Source organism: Molothrus aeneus, chromosome 1, assembly GCF_037042795.1.
Source record: "Molothrus aeneus isolate 106 chromosome 1, BPBGC_Maene_1.0, whole genome shotgun sequence".
Lineage (NCBI taxonomy): Eukaryota > Metazoa > Chordata > Aves > Passeriformes > Icteridae > Molothrus > Molothrus aeneus.
The window spans coordinates 12,082,945-12,107,141 of record NC_089646.1 but is presented as its reverse complement, the minus strand read 5'-3'; the positions used below and the strand labels follow the sequence as shown (position 1 = coordinate 12,107,141).

The 24,197-nt window shown below is 35.5% G+C and overlaps 1 protein-coding gene across 4 annotated transcripts in view; it reads right to left on the bottom strand.

The window, feature by feature from the left end:
* PFKP (phosphofructokinase, platelet) overlaps nucleotides 1-24,197 on the bottom strand; it is a 42,791-nt gene that overhangs the window by 16,094 nt on the left and 2,500 nt on the right. For 3 of the 4 annotated variants that reach the window (XM_066551361.1, XM_066551379.1, XM_066551370.1), the window contains exons 2-12: nucleotides 18,439-18,512; nucleotides 11,521-11,598; nucleotides 9,083-9,272; nucleotides 6,430-6,595; nucleotides 5,744-5,788; nucleotides 5,541-5,649; nucleotides 4,997-5,092; nucleotides 4,177-4,269; nucleotides 3,686-3,811; nucleotides 3,047-3,111; nucleotides 2,280-2,349 (exon numbers count right to left, since the gene is read on the bottom strand). In XM_066551361.1, the coding sequence (XP_066407458.1) occupies nucleotides 2,280-2,349; nucleotides 3,047-3,111; nucleotides 3,686-3,811; nucleotides 4,177-4,269; nucleotides 4,997-5,092; nucleotides 5,541-5,649; nucleotides 5,744-5,788; nucleotides 6,430-6,595; nucleotides 9,083-9,272; nucleotides 11,521-11,598; nucleotides 18,439-18,512 (1,112 nt within the window). Of the gene's footprint in view, nucleotides 1-2,279; nucleotides 2,350-3,046; nucleotides 3,112-3,685; nucleotides 3,812-4,176; nucleotides 4,270-4,996; nucleotides 5,093-5,540; nucleotides 5,650-5,743; nucleotides 5,789-6,429; nucleotides 6,596-9,082; nucleotides 9,273-11,520; nucleotides 11,599-18,438; nucleotides 18,513-24,197 lie in introns of those variants that run through there. The other variant, XM_066551388.1, reaches the window with a different exon arrangement.

Here is a 24,197-nt window from a genome sequence, read left to right as displayed (position 1 = left end):
GAAAAAATTATATTTAGTAAGGACTTTGATTTCTACACCATAGTTAATTTGTACATCATATGCAGTTGCTAAATACTGGAATGCCGGAAACAAAATTTCAAAGCCCCTAAACATGGTGAAAATTTGAAGTTAACTGCAAGGTGCAGAAACATTTCCCCACTTGCAGAATATCAAAGAGACAAACAATTTAAAAAAAAAGAATGTTTGTTCTTAAATAAGACTTTATCATAATTCCATTTGGTTTACAAGTTAAATTATTCAGGTTTTTATATTCTAGCCCAGGTTCAAGAAACTTAAAATAGAATCACAGAATAGTTTGGGTTGGAAGGATCATAAAGATCATCTCATCCCAACACCCTAACATGGCCAGGGACCCCATTCACTAGACCAGGCTGCTCAGAGCTCCACCCAACCTGGCCATTGTTATTCAACCAGATTCATGTTACTAAAGCAGGAATTTTTTTTGCAAACACACCAACAATAGCAAAAGAAAAAACAGGTAGGAACTGACTCTAGCACCACAGCATTTATGTGTGTATCATCAGTACAATGCAGAGAGGAACAGACAAGTTTCAAAATTAAGCTATTGGCCAGGTTTTTCAAGCAGATGACAATACATTAGCGAACACAAGCACTCAGCATCTTTCCCAACACCACACATTTTCAGATTATGAAAGTTTTTAAAACATTTTTGAATGACAATTATAACAATTTGGTCGTGCAGAAGAGGTAGAAGGTATTTAGCTTTATTCTGGAAGATGAGAACAAAAAAAAAACCAAAACAAAAAAAAATAGAACAGTTGTTAAGTAACTATTTTGGAATCTCATCTGATTAAAAACCAAAGCAAGCAAACAAAAACAAACAAAAAAAAACCCAAACCAACAACAGCCCTCCCCCCGCCCCACCACAATAAAAGAGACACAACCCAGAGTGTATGGAGTGTATGTAGGGGGCTTTTTTGGTTTTTTTTTGTTCTTGTACAGTTGAGGGATTGTATAAAAATGCAATGCAAACACAAACAGCAAAATATAATATGTGCAGAAGCACTGCTGAAGCAGAGCATTCAGCTGGCTCTTCTGATCCGATCAGCTTTGCTCTTTCCTCAATTCCTGTGACATGCACATTTCATCTACTTTTTAATTCCTATTCAACCTCTTTTACTGAATACACACAGATTTTGTTAGTATGGTCAAATCTGAGTAGTTAGTAATTACACATGGCCTACATTTCCTTCTAATGTCATTTATCACAGAAGGTATGACAGAAGTATCTAAAAAAATACAAAAGCCCAGTGCTAACAGTCCTGGACTTGCATTGCTGTATTAAAAACAAAAAAAACCCCACCAACCAAACACCTGATCTGCCAAAGAAAATGTTAAATATCCACCTAAAATATCCTGAATTCTTTGATCTCTTGAAGGTCAGTCTTAGGTCCTTACTGTATTATCAATACAATTTTGCTCCTTAATAATATTGAGAAGCTACCACCAGTAATCATTACTCAAATATTTAGTTGGGAAAAAGATTTCTAGAAAGTATAACAGCAAATCATTCTGCAACTAAGGTAACAAATGGTCACAAACCACAATTAAAAGAGGAATTAATGAGTGAGATGACATAGTCACCAACTATGATCAAACAGAATTATTCAGTAAATTTCTAATAAAACCTAAAATAAATCCCTTCTATGATTTGTTTGCACACAAAATTTAGTGTCTGCTTCCTAAATAAACCCAAATTTCCTCTTATACAAATACTAGGAACTATAAAGAAACTAAATGTCCATTACTCTATTATGCAGAGTGACTTATTTCAAATAAAGGTGATGGATCTGTCCTCAGTACTGCTTCCCATGAATTCCTGTATTTGCCCTTGCCCTTGAGTGGTTCTACCCCTCAAAAGGAAGGCTTAGAATTATTTTAATATAGAACTCTCCTTTATCTTAAGATTTTCAGAGTCTTAATCATGACCTTAAACATCACCCCTCCTTCTCTCCATGGTAAGAAACGGAGGGCAAAACAGTAACTATGAGGATCAGACATTTTAACAATTGGGACCAGCTGTACATCCAAAACAGAAGGAAACTGTCTACAGCAATTTTCTAGTTACAATTGTATTTAACTTTAAAAACCTATTGCCTATTATTAGAATAAACTAGTGTGCTTCAAGTATCTTCATAATATTTAATTTGTAACTTATGCTATAATAGAGGTTTGAAGGGAGTTATTAATGGATCCCAAAAGGAGACATGCATTGCACATTTAACAAACCCCCTTACCTTTGGAAGCTCAGCATCTGGCTTTTTGTGCGACAGTAATTTGTACGTGTTAAGGTTGTTTTCAAAGCTCCTAAACAAATGAGCAAATACGATAAGCAAATTAAATAGTAAAATTTTAAATTCGCAGTTATTTTAAAGAAACATTTGAATTTTTCAGAAATATTAAAAAACTGGTATGAAATATTAACACCATTGTTATTGCAAATGCAAAACATGGCAAAAATTGGAAATGAGAGAACAATGAAAAATATTCAATTCTTTAAGATAAGAGTCACAAAATGTAAAACAACTATGCAGCTAACAAATTAAGTTTTCTAGACTGGGGAGAAAGCATTTTATTATCAGATGACTTGAAACAGAAATCACTCTCCTGACAGGACTGAAGAATACCTCCTCCAACATTACTGCTGGAAAACTACCAACTACTTAAAAACAAGCTCACAGGACTGGCCTCAAATTCATGAATAAACAAACTTATGGTAGCTACCAGTCAGGTCATACAGCACAGCAGCTTTTTGCTTTGTGACCAGTTAGCCTAGGAACAGCTCCCAGTCTGACACAGCAGAGAATTACAGATTGCTTTGTTTGGGTGCAAGTAAGAATTTCAATTATTCTATTTAGGCAACTCTTCTATCTCCTCTCATTCTCAAACTCATAAAAACATACAGTTAGTAAAATATTTAAAATAAAATGTCACGTGCCAGCATTACAGCAAAGCAACTATGCTTTTCTACAGCAAATAAACTGATATAAGCTATTGGCCATACCTTCCACGAAGCCTCACAGCCTCAAGAAATCTTCCTTCATCCATGGCTTTCTGGACTTCTTGAGTCTTGAGAAAACAAGTTGATTACTCAGTATGTTTAAAAAACGCAGGAGTTTGATTATTTAATATATTCCACGTGTTAATATATTTCTACAGTGAAAAAAGAAATACTGACAATTCTTCAATTTATGAGCTACCTCCTCTCATAGCATAGATTAGGGTAGAGAAGAAGAAAGTAGAAACAAATATCTAAAGCCTTAATGTGACAAAGAAATCAACGTATCTATTGTGCATTTTCTTCTTTCAGTTTAAACTGTGCAGTTTTAGTGAAGAAACCTGACTTGTGTATGACATGTAAATGGATGCAAGCATCTGGAGAATTTGTTGTAACAATAAAAACAGAAGATCTGAGATGAAATTTTAGAAAAAATTAAGAAGCTATGTATTTCTTATTCCTTGATAGTTTGCAAATAAATAGTGAATAGTAACACATAGAGAACATATATGAACTTCATTATTCATTCCCAAATATGGAAAAGACACATTCCATCAGTGTCCTAATGAGAACAGGCAATTATTGTACACAGTAGTCTGTTGTAGTAAATAAGTAACATAAACTGGCTTTTTGCCAGAGCCTCACCATCTGCACACACTCCATCAGAGGCAGACGGACAGCCTGGTTTCCAGACAGGGACACAACACAGGCAGGGGTATCTGGAGTAGCTTCTAAAAGGGCAAGCACGGCTTCCACACCCATACGACTCGCCTGCAAGGAGAGAACGCTGGAGTGTTCAAGCAAGCACTGAAATGCACAAGGCCTCCAATCACAGAAATGGTCTTGATTTCTCTGTAAGTCAAGCTGACACAAATCACTCCTTGGTAAGGTGAAAAAGTTGTGGGCTGTTTACAACCATAGGTATGGACGATTAAGCTTTGCATTTTGATCCTAAACAAAGATTCCTTCACACCAAGTGCTTCATCACTCTGAATTTGAGCTATTCAGACAGTTGGTGTGAGGTAACAGTTCGATTTGTCAAGTTAATCAGGTTAGAGAACCATCCCACCCCCAAATAAGTAATAAAATGCAGTTGTCCTATGTGGTGCCATGAGCAGTTATTTGGGGATACTCACCAGAATTCTGTCAAAAGCTGAAGGGGTTCCACCTCTTTGCACATGGCCCAGGATGGTTACTCGGGTGTCAAAACCAAGCCGCTGCACCACAAGCTGCAAAGAATTTCAAAATACAGTGGGCTTACCGTTATCATTATTTATATGGATGTTAGCATCATGTACACTTAACACCACTTAGTGCTAAATGGTACTTCACAAAACCGTAATTCTGAATGAAGTCAAAGGTTTCTCTAAAACTGACAGCTACGGAAAACAGAGCTTCACAGTCACAGGACAGATAAACCCCAGGTAAAGCCAAAGTATCATAGCTCCTTTCCAGCAGTGACTATTTCCTAATTTATTTCTTAATGAGCCCTTAAAAAAAAAGGCAGAAAAATGCAGCTTAAAAGTGTTTTTAATCTTAAACACCAATGAAATTTTTATCAAAGCAACCATTTGGACAAGACTTTGTCCAAAGCACACAGTATTAGTTCACTGTGAGACAGACCGATAGTAAAAATTTTACAAGACATACGAAGTAAAATAGGATTATAAATATAGGTTTGAGCTGATTTCAAACTATCAATTAAGGCACACATGAAGCAGATGCTTTTGAACTGCTCTGTTGCATTACAAGGAGAAAAGGTTCCAATTAATTGCCACTGAAAACATTGCCCTTTAATTTGACTATGGAATTTTAGATGATAAAGCCCAAGGATAAAATACAATTGTGTGATAAGCTACCTAATGGGAACAGATTTACTCTACAAAAACGTTATTGTTAACAATAAGCCCCATCTTATCAACAGAAATCTCGTATTACAGGGATGTTGACACTTACATCCTTAACCTTCTCTGATGTTATAGGTTTGTTGTGGCAATCAATAGCTCCTTCAGCTACAATAATAATATTCAGCCTTTTCTTTCGTGCACGGTTCTGTAATAAAAATAAAAGCACATTCCTGTAGTTAAAAAAAGCAAGAGTAATTTACAACATAATTTTATAATCATTTGCTATACATTAAGCTGCTAGGATTTGAGGAAACATTCCTTGTATTTGATCACTCATCTGCGATGTGTTCTCACACCTTTTATTTTCATACACATCTTTTCACTGATGAAGTAAAATGTCTAACATCAAGTTGCTGAGGAAATGCACACATATGGCTTATATAGATTTAATTTTATGCAATTCCCAGGGCAGGTCATATGATTCCTCAAAACCATCAGAGAGTACAAGAAAAGAAACGTTCAAGATCACAGAGAACTTTATGTGACACCAAAACCAAAGACTTGCCTAAAGTCCTGATCACACTTTTTAATCACTGTTTTCAAATAAACATCAACAAAGACATCAGGGAATCTCAAACACATTAACAAATTACCTCTGAAAGCTTAACACACATTGTATCTTCCCAGCCTTCTTCTGGTGGGTATTCAGGAATAAACACCCAATCTGCACCACAGGCTAAGGCACTAACCAGAGCTAGATAGCTAAAAAATAGAACAAATTATTAGACTTTTATGGTTCAGATTTCTTTCATAATTGTACCTATACAAGACACAAAATGCTGAAGACAATACATACCCACAGTGTCTCCCCATAACCTCCAGAACAAATGTCCTCTGATGGCTGTCAAAATAAGAAAACAAATTAACTGAATCTAGTATCATGAAACAGCTTGTGTTTACTATAATTACTGAACTCAGAATTCTTTAGCAAAACAGAAAAACATTACGAAAACAAAATCATTGTCATACTAAATAATATATTTAAAATTAAGTATCTTCCAATGCATAATTCATTTTCACTTTCTTGCAAAACATACTATGAGAGAAGATATGAACCTTTCTGGAAATGTAAATGATGCAGACCCATAGTTAAGAACTATAATGGTATAGCTGTATTTAAAAAAAAATAATTGCTTCACTCTCACTGAAACAAAGCTTATATAACAAAGATGCTATTTTTGTATTATTCATGGTATGTCTGGATCTTCTCTAACAGACTATGTCTGAAAAAGACTAAAAACAGTGAAACCAAGTCTGCCCCTAAGGCTGATGCAGTGTCTATGACTGCGTACTTGAAATGCTGCCATGACAGGAATGATGAAAAAGCAGTTACTAAGAAAAAAAGAAACCAAGACATTTGAAACATGCAGTCAAAAAGAAATTTTATTTCCCCACCTACCTAACCTCTATTTAAAATGAACTTAAACAAAAGCATAAACATGCGTGTATTTGTTATCAGTCTCTATAATATGCTCAATTTACCTCTGAGCAGTGGTCATGATGGCATCCACAACTTCAATTATTCTGTGCAGAGCTGAGTCAGTACCTATGGTCATATCAGTGCCACAGAAGTCATTGTCTATGGATCCAACCATTCCCACAATGTTAAGGTAAGCATATTTCTTAACAGCCTCTGCATCAATCTTTCCTGTAAAGAAGTATTCAGAGAAAGAGCTGTAAGACTACTACTAAAAAAAAAAATTAGAAGTATTGCTTGGGTGCTCTACTTTTATAAACTAAACATATCCAAACATTAAATTATGTTTAGATATTTTAGGTAACAAGGTTAGTCAAAACTACAAACAAAAGCCAATCAAACATCCAAACAAAAGAATCCTGCACAGAACTCCTTACAGTAAGGAAGGAAATAAGAGCTTTTCAGTCCATCTCAAAGTGTCAAATAATTATCAAGTTTTGTAACCAACCTTGAAATTGATGGTTTCAAACTAAAACAGTATCATTCAAACTGTAGAACATTCTCAGTGTAGAACATGCAACGAAGAAGCAGAAGGATGCAAACTGGATATGATTATGGGCATATCTAAACAGTTAGAAACCAGCATCCAACTTCTGAAGACTTCTCTTTTGCAACACTGAAAGGCTCTGATTTCATGATTAATAAGCAAACAGAACAGAAAAGCTCCTATTCTATGTCTTAGCGATGTCTCCCAAGACAGCAATGAAAATGCTGCATCATCCAGGAGCTCTAAAGGATCTCAAGGATGAAACACCTTAGCTGCTTAAGCACTTAAAACTACCTTAGTATCTGTGGATGGGATGGTAGTAAATATAATGCCAAATTTTTAATATGAGATTTAAGAACTATGTATCAGTGTGTTTAATGTCTACATTACAGAAAAATAGCAGAAACCATAATGAAAAAATATAACTAATGTCCACGAAGATAAATATAACATTGTGAAGAAGAATCAAAATGTTTTCTATGAAGGTATACCATGCATTACAAACCTCTTCTAGAGTTCCAAATGTGACTTAATATCTGGCTGACATATTCTACTTAGATTTCTAAAAAGCCATTGACAAAGTCTTTTGCCAAAGGATTTTGAGGAAACTAAGCAGTCACTGTACAAGACAGAAGGCTTTTCATAGAGTAAATAATGTGAAACAGAGGGTCAAAAATACGAGGCAGTGGTAGACACAAATTCTTGTATCTTAGGAAGGTAACCAATGGAGCTCTACAGGGATCTGCGCTGTTCACTCAGCAATAACCTGGAAAAGGGAATGAGCAGCAAAGTGCCAAAGTTTACTGATCAAACTGAATTACTTGGGATCTAAATATATGGAGTGTTTGAGAAGAAATGAAGACTAGCAAGACACAGTGAGCAGTAAAGTATCAGATGGAATTCATTGCAGATCAATGTAAACTAAGACACATGAAAAAAATGTACCCTAACATCACAAACGAAATTACACTATTTCCAGCATAATATAAAAATGCTGTTTTCATTAATAAATCAGCTTCAATGCTCAATAGCAGTAAAAAAAATCAAAATATTAGAAAATATTAAGAAAATAATAGAGAACAAAACAAAGATCATTATACTACTGTGTAGATCCATGGTTTGCCCTCATCTTGAATACTGGGTGCAGTTGTGGTCCTCCCCACCTCAAAACAGGGTAGAACTGGAAAAGGTTCAGAGAAGGGCAACAAAGATGATCAAAGATATAGAACTTACATATAAGGAACAACTAAGCAAACTAGGATTCTTCCATCTAGAAAAAGAGATGATGAAGGGAAAATAAGATAGCTGTAAAATCTCAAGTGGCATGCAGAGAGGAAGCAGGATTGATCATTCATGGTTTACTCTAACACAGAAACTATGGATATCAAATGATCTAGAAGCCAGCAGGATCAAAATAAACAGAAGAAGATTCTTCACAATCTTCATTATTCAGTGAAGCTGCAGAACTCCTTACTACACAATGTTTTCAGCAAAATTCCGTAAGCTTTCAAGTAGACTCTATACATTCATGAAAGAGAAATTCATTAAGGACTGCTAACAGCATCTGGTTCAGGAAGCTCTGAAGATAGAAATGGATGGAACCTATCAGAGTTTTTATGTATTATGAGTAACACATAGCACCAACACAGCATTATTTTGGTCTTTACTCTTCCCTATACATTCTCCTGCATGCTATCTCCTGGATGCTAGGGGCTGGCTGTATTTCTATCAACAGCCTCTTAATATTCTGATCTTAAAGAAATAATGACATACAGAAAGGAAAGCATTATAATTAAATAACATACAAATGTGCAGCTTTTTGTAGGAAAGGAATTACTACCTCAGATTGGATATGAGGGCATAGGGCTTTTCAAGCAAAAGGTATGAAGTTCAGATCCTGAAAATTATTCATAGTAGAGGACAAAAGTCACACAGATTGCTGCCCAGTAACTTATTTGGCCTTTTTTGGACCTTTATGATTCACATGAGTGGATCTACAGAAACCAAGAGCTATTCTTTTATGAAGAACCATGCGATTTCCTAGAATGAATGTCTTTAATTTTTAAACTTTAGATCTACCTTCTGGATACGGTCTGCACACCTGCAGTTAGGGTTCATAACTCCCCTGCAGACCGGAGGGGAAGTCTGGGGGGGCCTGAAGGCACACTGACCTTTCTGTGCCAGCTCTTCCAGCAGCCCGCTCCACTCCTCGCGGAAGAGGTTGGCGCCGGTCAGGCTGCCGTCGCCGCCAATCACGCAGAGGTTGGTGATGCCCCTCTGCACCAGGTTGCAGGCAGCCTGCAGGCGGCCCTCGCGCGTGCGGAACGACTTGCAGCGCGCGCTGCCGATGACGGTGCCCCCCTAGGACAGGGGAGAACAGCACTTTTAGTTAGAGATCCGGTATATCGCTGTGCATTTCTAAGATGGATTCGCGATGAGTTTTGTAGCATAACCTCCGTCTTTTAATTTTACAGTGAGGTAAAGTAGTGACATACAAATTATCAAACCTGTGGTTTTATGTTCAAGAACAGATACATACACACACAGATATATACACACACAAAAACAAAAAAAAAAACACTCAGAAATGACTGATAAAGAGCTACTCTGGAAGGAAAATGTTAAATTACATCAGATTAATTTTAGCAGTATTAAAATAAATAGGTTGCTACTTACATTCAAGAGTAAAAGTGATATATTAACTAGTTAAGTATTTACATTAATTTGCTTCAGTGTGGTATTTTTCCCCCTAATATCACAAGATACATAGACAATAAGAGAAAAAATGTATTCCTGAAATTCAAAATTAGCACCCATTGTCATTCCACAGAATTATGGAAATAAATGCCTATAATTCCTTATAGATCAGACTAATGCAACATTTTCTGTTTTATTGATTATCTGTTGCATTAATTAATATGAATTTAAAAGCTTCTTTTGGAAACAGTGGTATTTTAAAAATAACTGAACTGCCCTGCTACTGAAAACTGCTGGGTGCTTTGCTGGACACACATCATTTACACATCTTCTGTGTTTATGTTGTTCAGTCACTCAAGAACTTTAATTTTTGCCTTGTTTATTGTCACAGTAAAAAGTAGTATCAATTAAGACTGAAAAAACTATTTTTTTTTCCTGTAAGCAAATCTGGAGATGATTACATCCCTTTTGCATAAACATTCCCTTTACTTTAACTTATAGTAAATCTGTCACACCCATCTAGATTTGAACTTCAAATCTGCAGTGGCTGTACTGACACAATTTACCCTATCAATAGATGTTTCAGCTCTCAGGCCAGTTTGCCATCTCTATTGCATAGCTGCTAGTGGAAAGAAAAAATTAAGTGGAACAGAATTCAGCTGTCTCCAGAAAAAAAGGTAGATGTGTACCCATGGAGATGCTGAAAAAAAATCAGAACTAAAAATGTCTCTAAAACCAGGTATTTTCATACTTAGAAGAAAACAGCTGCAAGAGGAAAAGAAACTGTACTTGAAACAAAGTGCTACTTGTTCTGGATAAACAAATACACAATGGGCTGTAAAATCTGTCTCATCAAAACAACGAAACACATTCTATTCTGTAAGATACATGCTGAGGTTCATTGTTGGTCTGTTGACTTACCAGCAATAAAGCTCAGAAAGATGTTTTTCTTTTACCCTACACACGTACAGGAGCCTACATCCTGCTCCTGCCTATGCTCTGTGTGGCTTGGCCAAGAAAACTCAATTTCCTGTCATCATAAGATACATTTGGATGATGCTCCTAGTCATATTTAGTTTTAGGACTCAACAATCCTTATGGGTCCCTGTCAACTTGATATATTCCATGATTCTACTTAAAGATTCTGCAAGATAGACATGGGGGAAAAAAAGAAGAAAAGAAAAACAACCAAACACAGGGGACAAAATACCTCACAATACTCCAGGGCATTGATTAAAAAAAAAAATTGTCTCTGCTAACTGTTTTATGTTCTTAAACTTTACAAAAAACTCTAAAGAAACCCACGCTTCACCTGGAGGCAGTTTTCAGAAAGCTTGGCAAGCAGTAAGGCCTCTTCACCAAACATAGCACCTGCTCTGGAAGAGGCAACAACATTACCATGCTGAGCAAAAGCTGAGGAGATCCAAATGGCCACACTGCAGAATGTTGTAACAAAAATGTACAAAGTCACTGGCAGTATCTGAGCTCTGCAGAACTGCACTGTAATTACATCCATTACTATAATTCTAAATCCACTTACACAGAAAGACAACAGGGTTTCGTAAGAAATTAATTGCCTTACAAAACACAGCTGTTTCATGGTTTGGCCCTATAATGTCTTTTCTATTAAATATAGACTTGCCAGTATGGCTTTAGGAGGCTAATGACAGGTGACATTGCAAATCTAGAACAAAGGTTTTCAAGATTATTTCTGGGCTCCAAATTCAAGACCACACCAAGATCTCCAGCAAGTGTCACTGCAGAAACCAGGCTCTCCTGGAAGTGGCACGTGCTGGTGACTCATCACACACAGCCCAAATACATAACTCCAGCAGGTGCCTGCATCTAGAATTTTGGCTCTTCTGTTTGAATAAAGAGGTTTTGGGTCCCACTCTCACCCCTTAGCACTTACCACTTGCAGGATACTCGAAACACTTTCCCATGAAACTTCTACAATATTATCACCTCCGTCAACCATTCCCTGGTAACCCTGTAAAAAGGAAAGTATTTCATAAGTCTAATTTTAAGAACTACATCAAATTTCCACTACAGTAGTACTCACTGTGCACTTTATACAACTTTAATTAAAAACACTGAATAAAAAAATACTCAATTTAAATGAACCAGTATTCAAGAAGGTATCAGTGCTTCTTTTATGGGGGGAAAAAGCAAAACAAACCCTCTTCCTAAAGGATAAGTTCCAAAAACAACATCAAGATAAGGCAATACTTTACAGAGATTACACAGCTATAAAACTAGACTGGTAATGTGCTTCTTCTTTAAGAATAAATATTCAAATATATTTTCAAAAATTGACAAAGAACTTTAAAATGCATTATAAAATATGTTCCTTAAAAACACAACCTCAGCCTGGGGCCATGAACTTAGGAAATCTTTGTAACACATTGTACATTTTTCCCCCCAGTGCTGGTAATAACCAAAATATGCTAAAGAGCAATAACCCAATTTTTTTCTTGAAAGAACAAGAAATCAGATTACACAACCTTTTTTCTTTTTTTTTTTAGGCAGTCACACAATACATAAAAGACATTTAACAGGAAAGAAATAAAATTTTTAGTTATGCATTTAAGAAATTCCTAATACCTTAACTTAAATGGTCTTCTGAAACCACAGCATGCTGTAATATGAGAAGAACTACATTTATCTGGAAGAAGGAAAACTATCCACCAAGGGTTTTCTCTGGCTTTGCTTTATTTCCTCTCTACAAAAATACTAGCAGGATGGCAATTGCAGATTATTTTCCATTAGGTGATATAGTGAACATTGATTAAAAAAAAAATAATACGAAGAAAAGAAAAAGAAAAAAAGAAAAAGAAAAAAAAGAAAAAAGAGAAAAGAGAAAAGAGAAAAAGAAAAAGAAAAGCCAAGTCCTAAGTTTAGAAAACCCTAACTGACAGACACCAGAATAAAACTGGAATTCCCATTCAACTTTTTGACATTTATTTAAATCCACAGGGAAAATCATAACATGTTAAAGAAAATAAACAAAAACTACTAAAGAAAAATAACCATGGCAATGTTTAGGTCTCCATTTTTAGATTATGTGTACATAATCCCCATACCAAGGAACAATTAGTTAACAGTTTTTCTCTGTGCAGTTTTTTTTTTTTCAGTAAGTCAGGAACTAGAAAAAGAAGAAGTTCAGAAAACAGCAAAATTGACATCATAACCTGGAAAAATTTAATTTGGCACAATTCAGGGTATATGCAGAATTTACTCAATAAGCAGTAACTTGGAAACATACTAAGCCTAAAGTGGCTTAGTATTCATATAATATATATGATTTTTTATATCAAACTTTGAGTCCTCACCGTCACAAGAAAATTAGAATGTAAAGATAACCTGAACACAGCAGAAGTACCAGTTACTCATTTAGACATTTCAGAATTTCAGTACAGATTCCAAGGGGAAAGCATGAAAGTTTCTGCTCAGTGAGACTTGACTGAATAATTTAGAGACAATATGACCAAGCAATAGCAAAAAATGTCCAGATGGAAAACTACTTATATCTCTAACTCCTGCCATCCAATAGACCTTTTCAATATCTTGTATGGTCTCATGTGTATGAGATGTATCTAATGTCTACACACAGAATGGCGTGGGCTGAAGAGGACCTTAAAAGACCATCAGCTTCCTGTTCCCCAGCCATCAGCAGGGACATCTCCCCCTAGACCAGGCTGCTCAATGCCCCATCCCACCTGGCCTGGAGCACCACCAGGCTTGGGGCATCCACATCTCTGGGAAGCCTGCTCAGTGACTCACCACTCTCACAGTAAAGAATTCCCTCCAAATAGCTAACCTACATTTCCACTCCTTCACTTTGCCCCCATTACTCCTTGTCCCATCATTACAGTTCCTGGTGAACATTCTTCCCAGTTCCCTTGTGGGCCCCTACATACAGGACACACTATTTCTATGTTAACGTACACACACACAGACTTGAAGAGCTAAGCCATTATTTACACAATTTGTTAAAATTAGAGCAAAGTGGAAAAAGAATAATGCTTAATCTACATAGCAACTTTAAAACAATTCTCCCTCAGATAAAGTGCAAAGATCCTCAGAAAGAAACATCACAGTAGATACAACTAAGCTTGATGATGACTAATAAGTTACTAAGTTCATTCATCACCAGCTTTGCTTTGCTTGTTTTAAAAACATAGAATTTTATGTTCCTTATATCACTCAGTAATGGAGTGAAAGCTTTTACTCTAAGTATTTCTACTGACAGCTACAATAACTCAAGAGATCCACTGGTAGAAAATAGTATAATGTTGCATCTTAATTCAGTGTGTAACACTGACTACAGTAAGTTGCACTGAGAGCTGACAAAAATATGTACAGTACATGTGTGCTCAAGTCATTCACCTTCCATTTTAACTCGAGAGGAAAAACAAAAGTGCATCCAAAGAAATATTACATATAAGAAATTTATACATAAATAAGACTGATGGAATAAAATTCCCAATTTTCAGATTAACAAATCTAAACACAGAAAAAAGCAAAGAGATAAAATAGTAGATTAAGTTGTCTGTAAGACATGAAACACCTCATAGCTAGGCTAAGGATGAGCTATGACCCATTCCTACACCATGTTTCTTTGAAATAGAAGGAATTTGTGCATTTTGGTCAGGAGTTCATATCTGTGCAGACAAGTGAGAACTGGGGATGTATTAACAATTCCTCCCAATACAAGGTAAGGGCAGGGAAGCTTTGGAATCATGATCTGTTTGAACTGTTATATGAACTTCTCCTAATTCAGTTGTCTGCCAAGTATGTGTATGCTATCTCTGAATAAGTTAGATAGAACTGTCACATTGTTTTCCACACCATTAAAAGATACAAGCTATAGAATTAGAACAGCTTTCTAAAAAAGCTATTGGGAAAAAAAACGAATTACTAAATACAATTGAGTATAAATGATGATGATTTCCATTTATTGTTTTAGTTAGATAAACACTGATGAGGACTGGACAATGTATGTTTGAATGTTTACCACTGCTCTAATTGTATGGTTACCAAAAAACCCTGGCAGATGTGACTACAGACCTTAATATGAGGGTGGGAATTTATATTAAAAAAGTAAATTCTTACTTAGATCCTAAAAATATAGGAGCTTGTGTACTGGGATACTGAAACTGTGTAGCAAGAACGGAAAAAATGAACTGTCAAAAAGTGTGTGTGTGAAGATCAGCTCCATTTTGTGTTTAATCCTTCACATACCCAAAATCTAAATATTCAAAGAAGAAGAAGAAATCTCTGTGGGTCCAGGGCTCACAGGGTACATTCACACACACTGCAACTCCAGGAGAGCATGGCAGGAGCAAACATGGCTTCCAGCCTGAACTCTGAAGACAAAAGCTTTTGAAAAAGAACAATCATCTTCTGATGTGTTACATGTGAGACATTTGGGGCTTTAACAGTTATGTGAATTTACTCACTGAGGATTCTTAGCCATTGCTCAACAACATAAAATAATATTGCCACTGAGTGCACAAACCCCCAGAGGAAGGACATGAAGTTTGCCTCACAGAAATCCATGACTGCTGTACCATTGCACTCCCAGTGCTGGCCTCTTGAGAAAAAGACTCTTAATCAAGATGCAGAATCTAAAAGCTCCATAGCTTAGTAGCAAGAGCACACATCCACTGGGAACTATGTCCTTCAATCCTGGAAAAAGGGCAGGTTATTTGTATAAATATTTAAGACCTCAAGTTTCTAAAACTGAGCTGCCATAAATGAGAGGCATCACTTTTTCTTCCCATTCTCAATTAAAAAGGAAAAACAAGACAAAACAAAAATTAATCTGAGTTTAATAGTTTCTGATTAGTGAAAAAAAAACTAAACAACTAGCTCCCTAGAACAGCCTGATACTCTACACATACTTCCAGCTCCTAGATTTCCACACCATCAGTGTGAAATTAATCCATAGGTTTTCAAATTTTAATTCAGACTGGAGTAGATTTGAGGAATAATGAGATGATAGTCAAGAAGGATAACTACAGACTAAAATACAATATTAAACAATACAAAACTGTGAAGCTAGCAGAATTGTATAGATTTGCAATTAATACCAAAAATTTGAAATGTGCTAATTTCAGTGAATTAAGAAACACAAGGGGTTTTTAAATTTTATAGCTAAAAATTCACAGGTTTTATATAAACTATAAAAAATATATATAACAGGTAATATAGCTTTTATATTATTTATCTTCTAGTTTTTATTTTCACATGAGTTGATTCTTTTTTTCTTTTGGGACTTGAAGTCCAAATAGGCCATGAAGTCCAGTATATAACTGTTTCTTTCTTTGGGCTTTCATAAAACTAATTTTAAAAAGGCTAGAAAATTACTTAGATCTTATTAATTACCAATTTTAATTCAATTACCTTAGTAATCTCTCATAACATGATGAAGAAAAATGGATTTAGGAAAACAGAGTTACTTTTTTACTTAGAATATGGAACTAGTGCTGGCCACAGCTGTAGAAGACAGATGGTTTTGCAGTGCAAAAAAAGTTCATTTGACAGACACAGCTACAGGAGAAATAAAGCATGTGATGACTACAGCAAAGTAAGCTTGAAAAGACTGAGACCTTTAACTCTAGTTTTGGATCCAAATAAGAATACTTTTTTTCTTCTTTTGGATATGATCACTTCAGGTTTTTCCTTCATTAATTCAGAGCAGCTTCAATACAAACATCATTTTATCCTGACCTAGGGTGTTAAAATGCTCAAAACGTAGGCTTAAGATACACTATTCTCTTTGCTTAACACACTCAAGTCACACTCAATTAACTGTAACTCAGAGGGAACACCTTATTAAAAGCATTAAATAACTCAAACTATACCCAAAAATACATCCCCCCTTTATACATCACGCAAAGGCTTAGAACAGGGAATATTAGTGACAAGTATCAGAAGATTTTTACCTTCTATTACACTTGTCACCTTCATCTGTTTCCCATTTCAAAGGGGTAAAATTAAACAGCTGTTTAATTTCAATGCTTGCAACTCTGTTTCTCTGAAGTACTTGCAAGCATTGTGAAGGAAAACTGACTTCATATTTCAATTATCACCAGTGGGAGAAGAACAAAGCTTAATGTTCAGTACTTTATGAAACACAGAACTGAATGGACTAATGTAGAAGCAAGATCTTTTTCAGAGCCCATACTTGCAATGAAATGTGCATTTCCTCACAGAACCTGCTGTCACACTGAAGACAGTAGGATAATATATACGGGAAACTGAAAATTCCCAACATTGACTACTTCTTTTACAATCACTTTTCATTCTGAATTATCTGTGACTTCACACTGGCCAACTCTACCAAACACAGGAACATCCTAAATTAAATAGTGCCATTTTGATAAGTCCAGTTCAGAAAAAACAAATATTCACAGTTCTCTTGACATTTATCACTCTGTGATACCAAATATGTTTAAAAGGTGGAAAAAATATGGCAATTCTTGACTTAAGATTAATTAAAAAATAAATTCAAATCTAAGTTCTGGCCTTAAAGATGACCAAACCATCCTCCTTACTTCCAGAGAAGTATCTGACCCATTTCAGTGAGCCTGCACAAGAGCTGAACACTGAAGGAATTCCAGAGATTGGCCATGTAATTAGCACACACTAAGTATTCAGAGCAACTTGCCCTAGCACAGTAGTAGGAAAGAATTTTGGAGCACAGTCCTCTGCTTATTTGCATTTCAATATATTTTGCATCTCATTAGTAAATGAGCTATAGGAATAAGCAGACAGGGAAAAAATGGATTAACAGCTACTTTTTAAAGATAAATTCTGTATTTACCATGCACAAAACTAAAATGAAAGCATTTTCTAAGCACTTTTATGAATTCTAGTACTTTATATTTTTATATTAAAGTTAGACTTTACTGGGGACTTACCAAGCTTTGTCTCATATAAATTTTTTCTTATGATTTGTAATAACCTCAGACTACTAATGACCTGTACAGGAATTCCAGTGGGAACAGAATCTATTGACTGCATTATATTTATTGTACTTATCTATTGTACCTATTTACTGTATTGTTTAATCTACAAAAGTTGTATAAAAACTGGAAGTGTCCTTTACAAGGAAGTCTAACTGCAAAAGTTTACTAGGAAGACAAATACGTGGAGCATCACCTTGGTACTGACATTAAACTTGTCCCATCTTTTTTTCTTATTGCATGATTGCTAGAGCAATTTACAATATTTCTGCACATAGAGTTACAAATTTCAACAACAAAATTCTAATGTCAGGACAGACCAAGGAGGGTCAAGTTTTTGATGTGGCTTTTCTTTCGTTTGTTGGTTGAGTTTCTTCAGTTGCAACCTATAAGCCAGGCAAGATGGCACCAGTGCCATAGTACTCTTGATCAAAACCAAGCTGTGAAGTGAGGGGGAGGATACATCTTATCATACCCTAGGAAAATGGAGTCAAAGGATTAACAATCACTACTTTAAAGAGGTTTAGAAAAATATTTATGAAGTACTATAAGTGGGGCCAAACATCCAACAAGTGCACAGGTATGTAGCTCACTGCAGGGTGACAACTGCTTTCAAGTCTTTGGTGGCACACAAAGAATTCCATACATTTAAGAAATTACTTTAAATTAAATAGTTTAATAATATACCTTGTGAGATGTAAATTTCCATTTAAAAAAAGTACAAAATAAAACACACAGTAAAAAGGAATGGTACCTACAACATTTTTTAATTTATCCTATTTAGTCTCCATGGTATTTTTACAAAAACTCAAGTTTAGTGAGAAGACAAAATACAGAATGAATGAAACAAAACTAACCTCATAAATAAAATAGACTTTGGCATTTACATAGATTCCCATGCGCACTACTGCCCGCACAGCAGCATTCATACCTGGGAAGAAAAAGCAAAATCACATTGTTATAGTCATCCAGCACTTTCTGTATAGCAAAAGTATTGTGTCTTGAAAAGAAAGGGAGCATTAATTCATTCCTAAAAAAAGACAATGACCAGCGTCCATTAAATCAGAAATTTGCTTAATGACAGTGCAAGCAGCCCATGAGTATGAAGGGTTCAGAACTATTCTTTGTTACAATAATTATGTGAATGCCAGTGTGTGTGTTAATCAGAGATTAAATTGCTGCTGACTGCAAAATAGCATTGTAGAAGTTACAGCTACTGAACAACGAAGTAAATTAATTTTGCAATAATGGTTAGTTTCCAGTCTTAAATGCAAAACATTCAGCAAGCTAAAATTTAGCTTCTTTGGATGAGAAATTACATTTGAACAGTTTTTCTGGGATTTCCAAAACAACACAGGTGTATATACAGCATTTTGTGGGGAGCAGAGCCAAAGTTGACCTGGACAGATGCTCATTTAAAAAGACAAAAGTAGCAGTGAATTAACATAAATAATACTACATTGACTCATTTGACAGAAAAGTGTCTGAACACCACTTTGGTCCCAAAAATGCAAGCTCTGATTGGAATTCCCTGCTCACAAGACATCTGACAAACGATAGTCCTGGAAAATCTTCCATTTATGTCCCATGGTCAAACACTTAACCTCCTGAGCAACAGTGGAAGTTCCACTGGTCCCTCTACACAGGCCAAATGAATTTCTCTTATCATTCATTCCTTCAGATACTGCATTACCTTACCCATTATTCAGGAACTTTCCAGAACTAACCAACAAATTGCTTCCATACCACTAAAACAGACATAAGAGATCACACAAAGCATGAAGAGAGAAATAGTTAGACTATACTGTGTGTCTTAGCACACCAGTAAAAAATGGATGCAAGAAGGATGACAGCCCAAAGTACTGGGCACCAATTCCCCAATCTGCTGCATTTAATATCAAAACAGCCAAGTAGCAGGTAAGCTCTGCTGCTCAATACAGGTGTTAAGTGTTCACCTCTCTGCAGATATAAAAAGCTTGTAATTAGAATATATAAACAACACAGCAAGTCCCAAAGATCTAATCTTACAGTATCTACCTTTACTGCAAAAAATATTGAGCTGTACAAGTCAACCTGTCTAAAGAATCAGACCAAGTTTTTCTCAAAGATGCATTACTTATGAGCACACTAGAAAGTCCCTGAAGTTGCTCGAAGTGAAACAAAAAAATTAAGTTGGTCACAACCAAAAAGTTGATTTTGCTGTTTGTGTAGATGCCACTTACACTTAACAAAAATCAGAAGTAACAATGTTTTCACATAAGTTCTGTTTTAGGAAATTGTAGCAAGAACTCTTTCAGCCAGAGTTGGCCTTGTGGCATAGCTGGAAAAAGCTTTCAAATGCCAAGACAGCTAAAAGCACAGCTTTAGACAAAGAACTGGATGATGCCAAAGAAAAACAGAGAATCTCATCTGACAGTCTGTAATGAAAGGGAAGTTAGCGTGATAAATCTCAGATCAAACAGAGCAAAGTTATCTCCTCAGTGAAACAGTTTTCATAACAAAATTAACACCCCTGAGAGACAAAGACCTTTAATTTTAACAAACTGACAGCTCATCACAGCACTGCCATTTTCCACAAACAGGAACACTCAGCACAAGGTACTCCTTTCACCAAAGCCCACAGCTTGATTCTATTAAAGCACATTTTGTGTGGGAGGCTTTTTTGTTGTTGCTGCTTGGTACTGAGGTTTTTTGGCAGTTGTGTTTTGGCTTTTGGGTTTTTTTTTTGGAGGGGGATAGTTGTGGTTTAGTTTGTTTGTGGAAAGTTTGTATATAAATCCTTAATACAGCTATATAATTTCTTAGTGAATACCTTTCAGTTTCCATGTTTCTTGCACGAAAAATAGGTAAAAATCACAGTTTGCCTGCTCTGTGAAAAGGAAAAAAACCCAGGAAAAAAAATCTGTAATCCCACAGATCACAAACAGAATCTTCCCAGTACTACCACTGCAGTTTTACAAGTTTAGGTAACCTACATTTTATTGTTATTTCATGCTGTATATTTTATCTCCTTATAGAGAAAAAGGACTTGGTTGTCTACTGACAAGCTCCTGGCTTACATTTGTTACCTATAAAATACAGTTAACACATTGCAGCTTTAGACTTCTACAATTTGGCTGTCTTAACTACAGTAATTCAAGAAAAAACAAAAAAAAATTCCTGAAGCCTCTGTAGAACTGTTTAATAAAATTTCATTATTTGTGGAGTCTTACAAAAGTATTTGTGAATTACTGAAATAACCATGAAATGTTATTATTTATGCTTATTAATTTTATAAGAGATGCTTATATTTATGCTTATTATTATTTTATAAGAGATTTAGCAGGTTAACTGTGGATTTAGTCCTGAATAATAAATGCAGTTTGATAAACATATAGGATTAAAACAGCAGCTCCAAAAGAAAGCCACGAGTAAAACCAGTATTTTTTTAATAATATAAGAATTACTTTAAATGTTTCTGACTTACTACTGGCTTTTGCATTAAAGCCTTGGAAAAAGGGAAATATTTATTTTGCTCTTTTGGACTCAGCAAAGATTAAGTGAAATGCAGCTACTTTCAGGGCTTTACATAACATCTGAATTAATTTAAAAGTTGATAATTTATTGTCCTTGATCTTGTTTATTCAATTGTCCTTAAAAGGAGCACTTGGTTTTCATAACAGGGTTACAAACAAGACTGCAGAAATCTTTACATTATTTCAGAGGCTTTTAAAGAGTATCCCTCTCTTGTGCCTACATCCTGGTCCATGTGCATATGCACCACTACAACAGAGGAGGTTCTACGTGAGTTTGTGTTTAAGCCAAGTTTGCCTTACTTTAGTCAGCTAGACATGCCTTTAAATAACTGTAACATAAACTATTCAAAAGCAAAATCAAAACTATGCATCTTGGACAAGCATCAAGGAATACTTAAGTATCACCAATTTGAAAGATAAACATTGGCTTTAACGCAGGCTTAATGACTTAGCACATATGTTTCAGTGCTACCCTGAATAAAGATTCAGACTTAAAAGACTATATAGCAAAAATCACTAAGGAAAATATCTAAACATTACCAAACAGGAAGACTTTATTCAAATATGTAAATGGTTATGTCAGTAAGAGCCTATAATCATCAAAAGAGAAGGAGTCAAGAACTGAACAAATCAATAAAAACACAACTTGAATTTGTTTCATTTACTTTTAATTACAATACAGATTTTATTGCATAATATCACAGCAATTATTCTAGATACATGAAGAAAACATTACACAGTTTTCCTGAACACCAACTGTATTAGATCAGAACATTCTATTGCACAAATATATACAAATGCAGAACATCTAGATGGCAAACATATCTCCTTCTTAAAATTAAAATAAAAATCTTAAGAGACCAGTTCCAACCATTGAATCCACTAATTACAGAAGCAGCTTCTCAAAAATACTAAATGCATTGAAATAGTTACACTCACCCATTAATAACTACATTCCCTAATTTTACATACAAATAGTACTTATAATATCTTATCTATAGACACATATATATGAATTTCATATAAATGTCTATTTGCATGCACTATTCTTAGCTGGAAAAGGTGCCTTTTGTGGGGAGCTAGAATTGAAAAATTCCTTGTGACTATGTTCAAATCACCTAAGTGGTAACAAATAAACTCTAATTTGGATGACATAAGGAGAGTATGGGTTGTTTTAGTTTGTGACTTTCTTAAAAAATATATTTTTTTATTTTACTGTATTAGTTGAGAAACTTATGGTGGAAAAAGAAATTTTGCCACCCAGACAAGATCAATACATGTACACTACTATATTAAATACATCCTCAGCCTGTAATGCTTCACGAGCAGAAATATGTAAATCTACTTCCACAGTCATGGTCGGTGGTATTCCAAAGTTCTGGAATCCAAAAGGCTTCTTTAGGGTTCTTTTTAGGCTGCTTTTAAACCCAGTATTTGCTGAAGGAGCTGAGCTTTTTCATTTGTTCAGTGCCAAGATTTCTTCTTCCAATCTATGTCACCAGGACAAGACTTGTATATCTACACTACGAACAAAACCTTGGAACCTTGGTTTGGCTTTGGTTTGGTTTTTGGGAAGCCTGGAATGCTTTGAACATAGAGATACAAAGCTCTTTATTTCAGCAGGATGGGCTATGATATTCCACACCATTACACTCCTTACTTATGCTGTCCTCCTCAACACTGAATCTTGGGAGTTTGTCTGAAAAACAACATGGTCCTATTCAGACAATGACCTTGAGTCAGTTGGCTGGGCAGCAGCTCCAGAGCCACAAGCACATCCTTCCCCAGGAGTGCACAATCACCTTCTGTCAGCAGCTTCCCCACAACGCTTCCTGTACCCACCGCGGTCCCGGAATAGGCTCTGTGTGAACGTCAGTCACCTACGGTGGTCAAAACTGTCTGTGGCAGCCACTGGGAACCCACAGAAAACTCAACCCACAGAAAATTCAACCCATGCACTTCATGACCTGAAGCACAACGGCCAGAGAATCCAACAAAGTGAGAAGCGTGACTTATTAAACCCCATTTATTTAACCACCTTCCTGAGCTGCAACCAGTACAATTTAGAAATACTCCAGAAACTGAACCAACCCACAAATATTGAGAATTGATTGTCAGAACTTCTTTTGCCTCTCAAGGTACTTGTGATTACAGTGGAAAGTATATTTTTAGCTCACAATTTAACAGCTGGTTAGCTGAAGTGATAGACTATCAAGTTTAGTACTTATACATATTACAAGTGTACTAAATAGAGATCTTTTTTTCCTGTGAAACAGATCACTGATAAATTCTCTAACTCCACAAAGAAAAAAAGTCCAGTATGACACATATATATTCTCTAGTCTTTAAAATTCTACAGGTAGAAAAACAAAAAAGAAAAATGAAACTTTTAAGGAAGTAGCACTAATGTGGGGAACTAACTGAAAACTTTACATGCCCTATAAATAGAAAGCCTTGTGTAATTTACATAACTCTACTTTTAAATTATTAGAAGTACAAAGAACAGCTAAGGGATTACTTTCACCTTAAAATAATTTCGTGTATATTTTAGTCTGTGCTCAGACTTACAGTCCAATCTAAATACTAGCACATATAAAGATTTTGTGTTTAACAGGTGTTTTTTCTACTCAATTGTTTGTGAGTTTAGTTTGGATTACAGATATTTTGAAAACTTTTAGTGTCTGACGAATCTAAAATAAAACAGAAGAATGGAACTTTATTCCTAATACTGGAACATTTTTGCCTACTTCTGAGTCAGTAGCTTTGCCTCACCTACACTTTGCTTGAACAGATTATTTTCAAATAGTAGTAACAGCAACATACTTCCTTCTTCGTGTACTTTGGGACTTCACTTCTCTCACACATTTACACTCTGTCCTCCAAAGGGCAAACGACCTTGACAGGGCATGACTCATTCTGTCCCTTGTTTAACTCCTAACCTTCAAACTGACTTGAGGCTGCTTATTTTACACATCTCTGCTGCCACCAAGATACTAAGGGGTTATGGTCACACACTGTGTTGTGTGATTCAGGTGAAATAATCAAGTTCTAAATTGCTGGTAAGGTTATTTCCTTGTTCTTCAAAGTTAGGACAACAATGC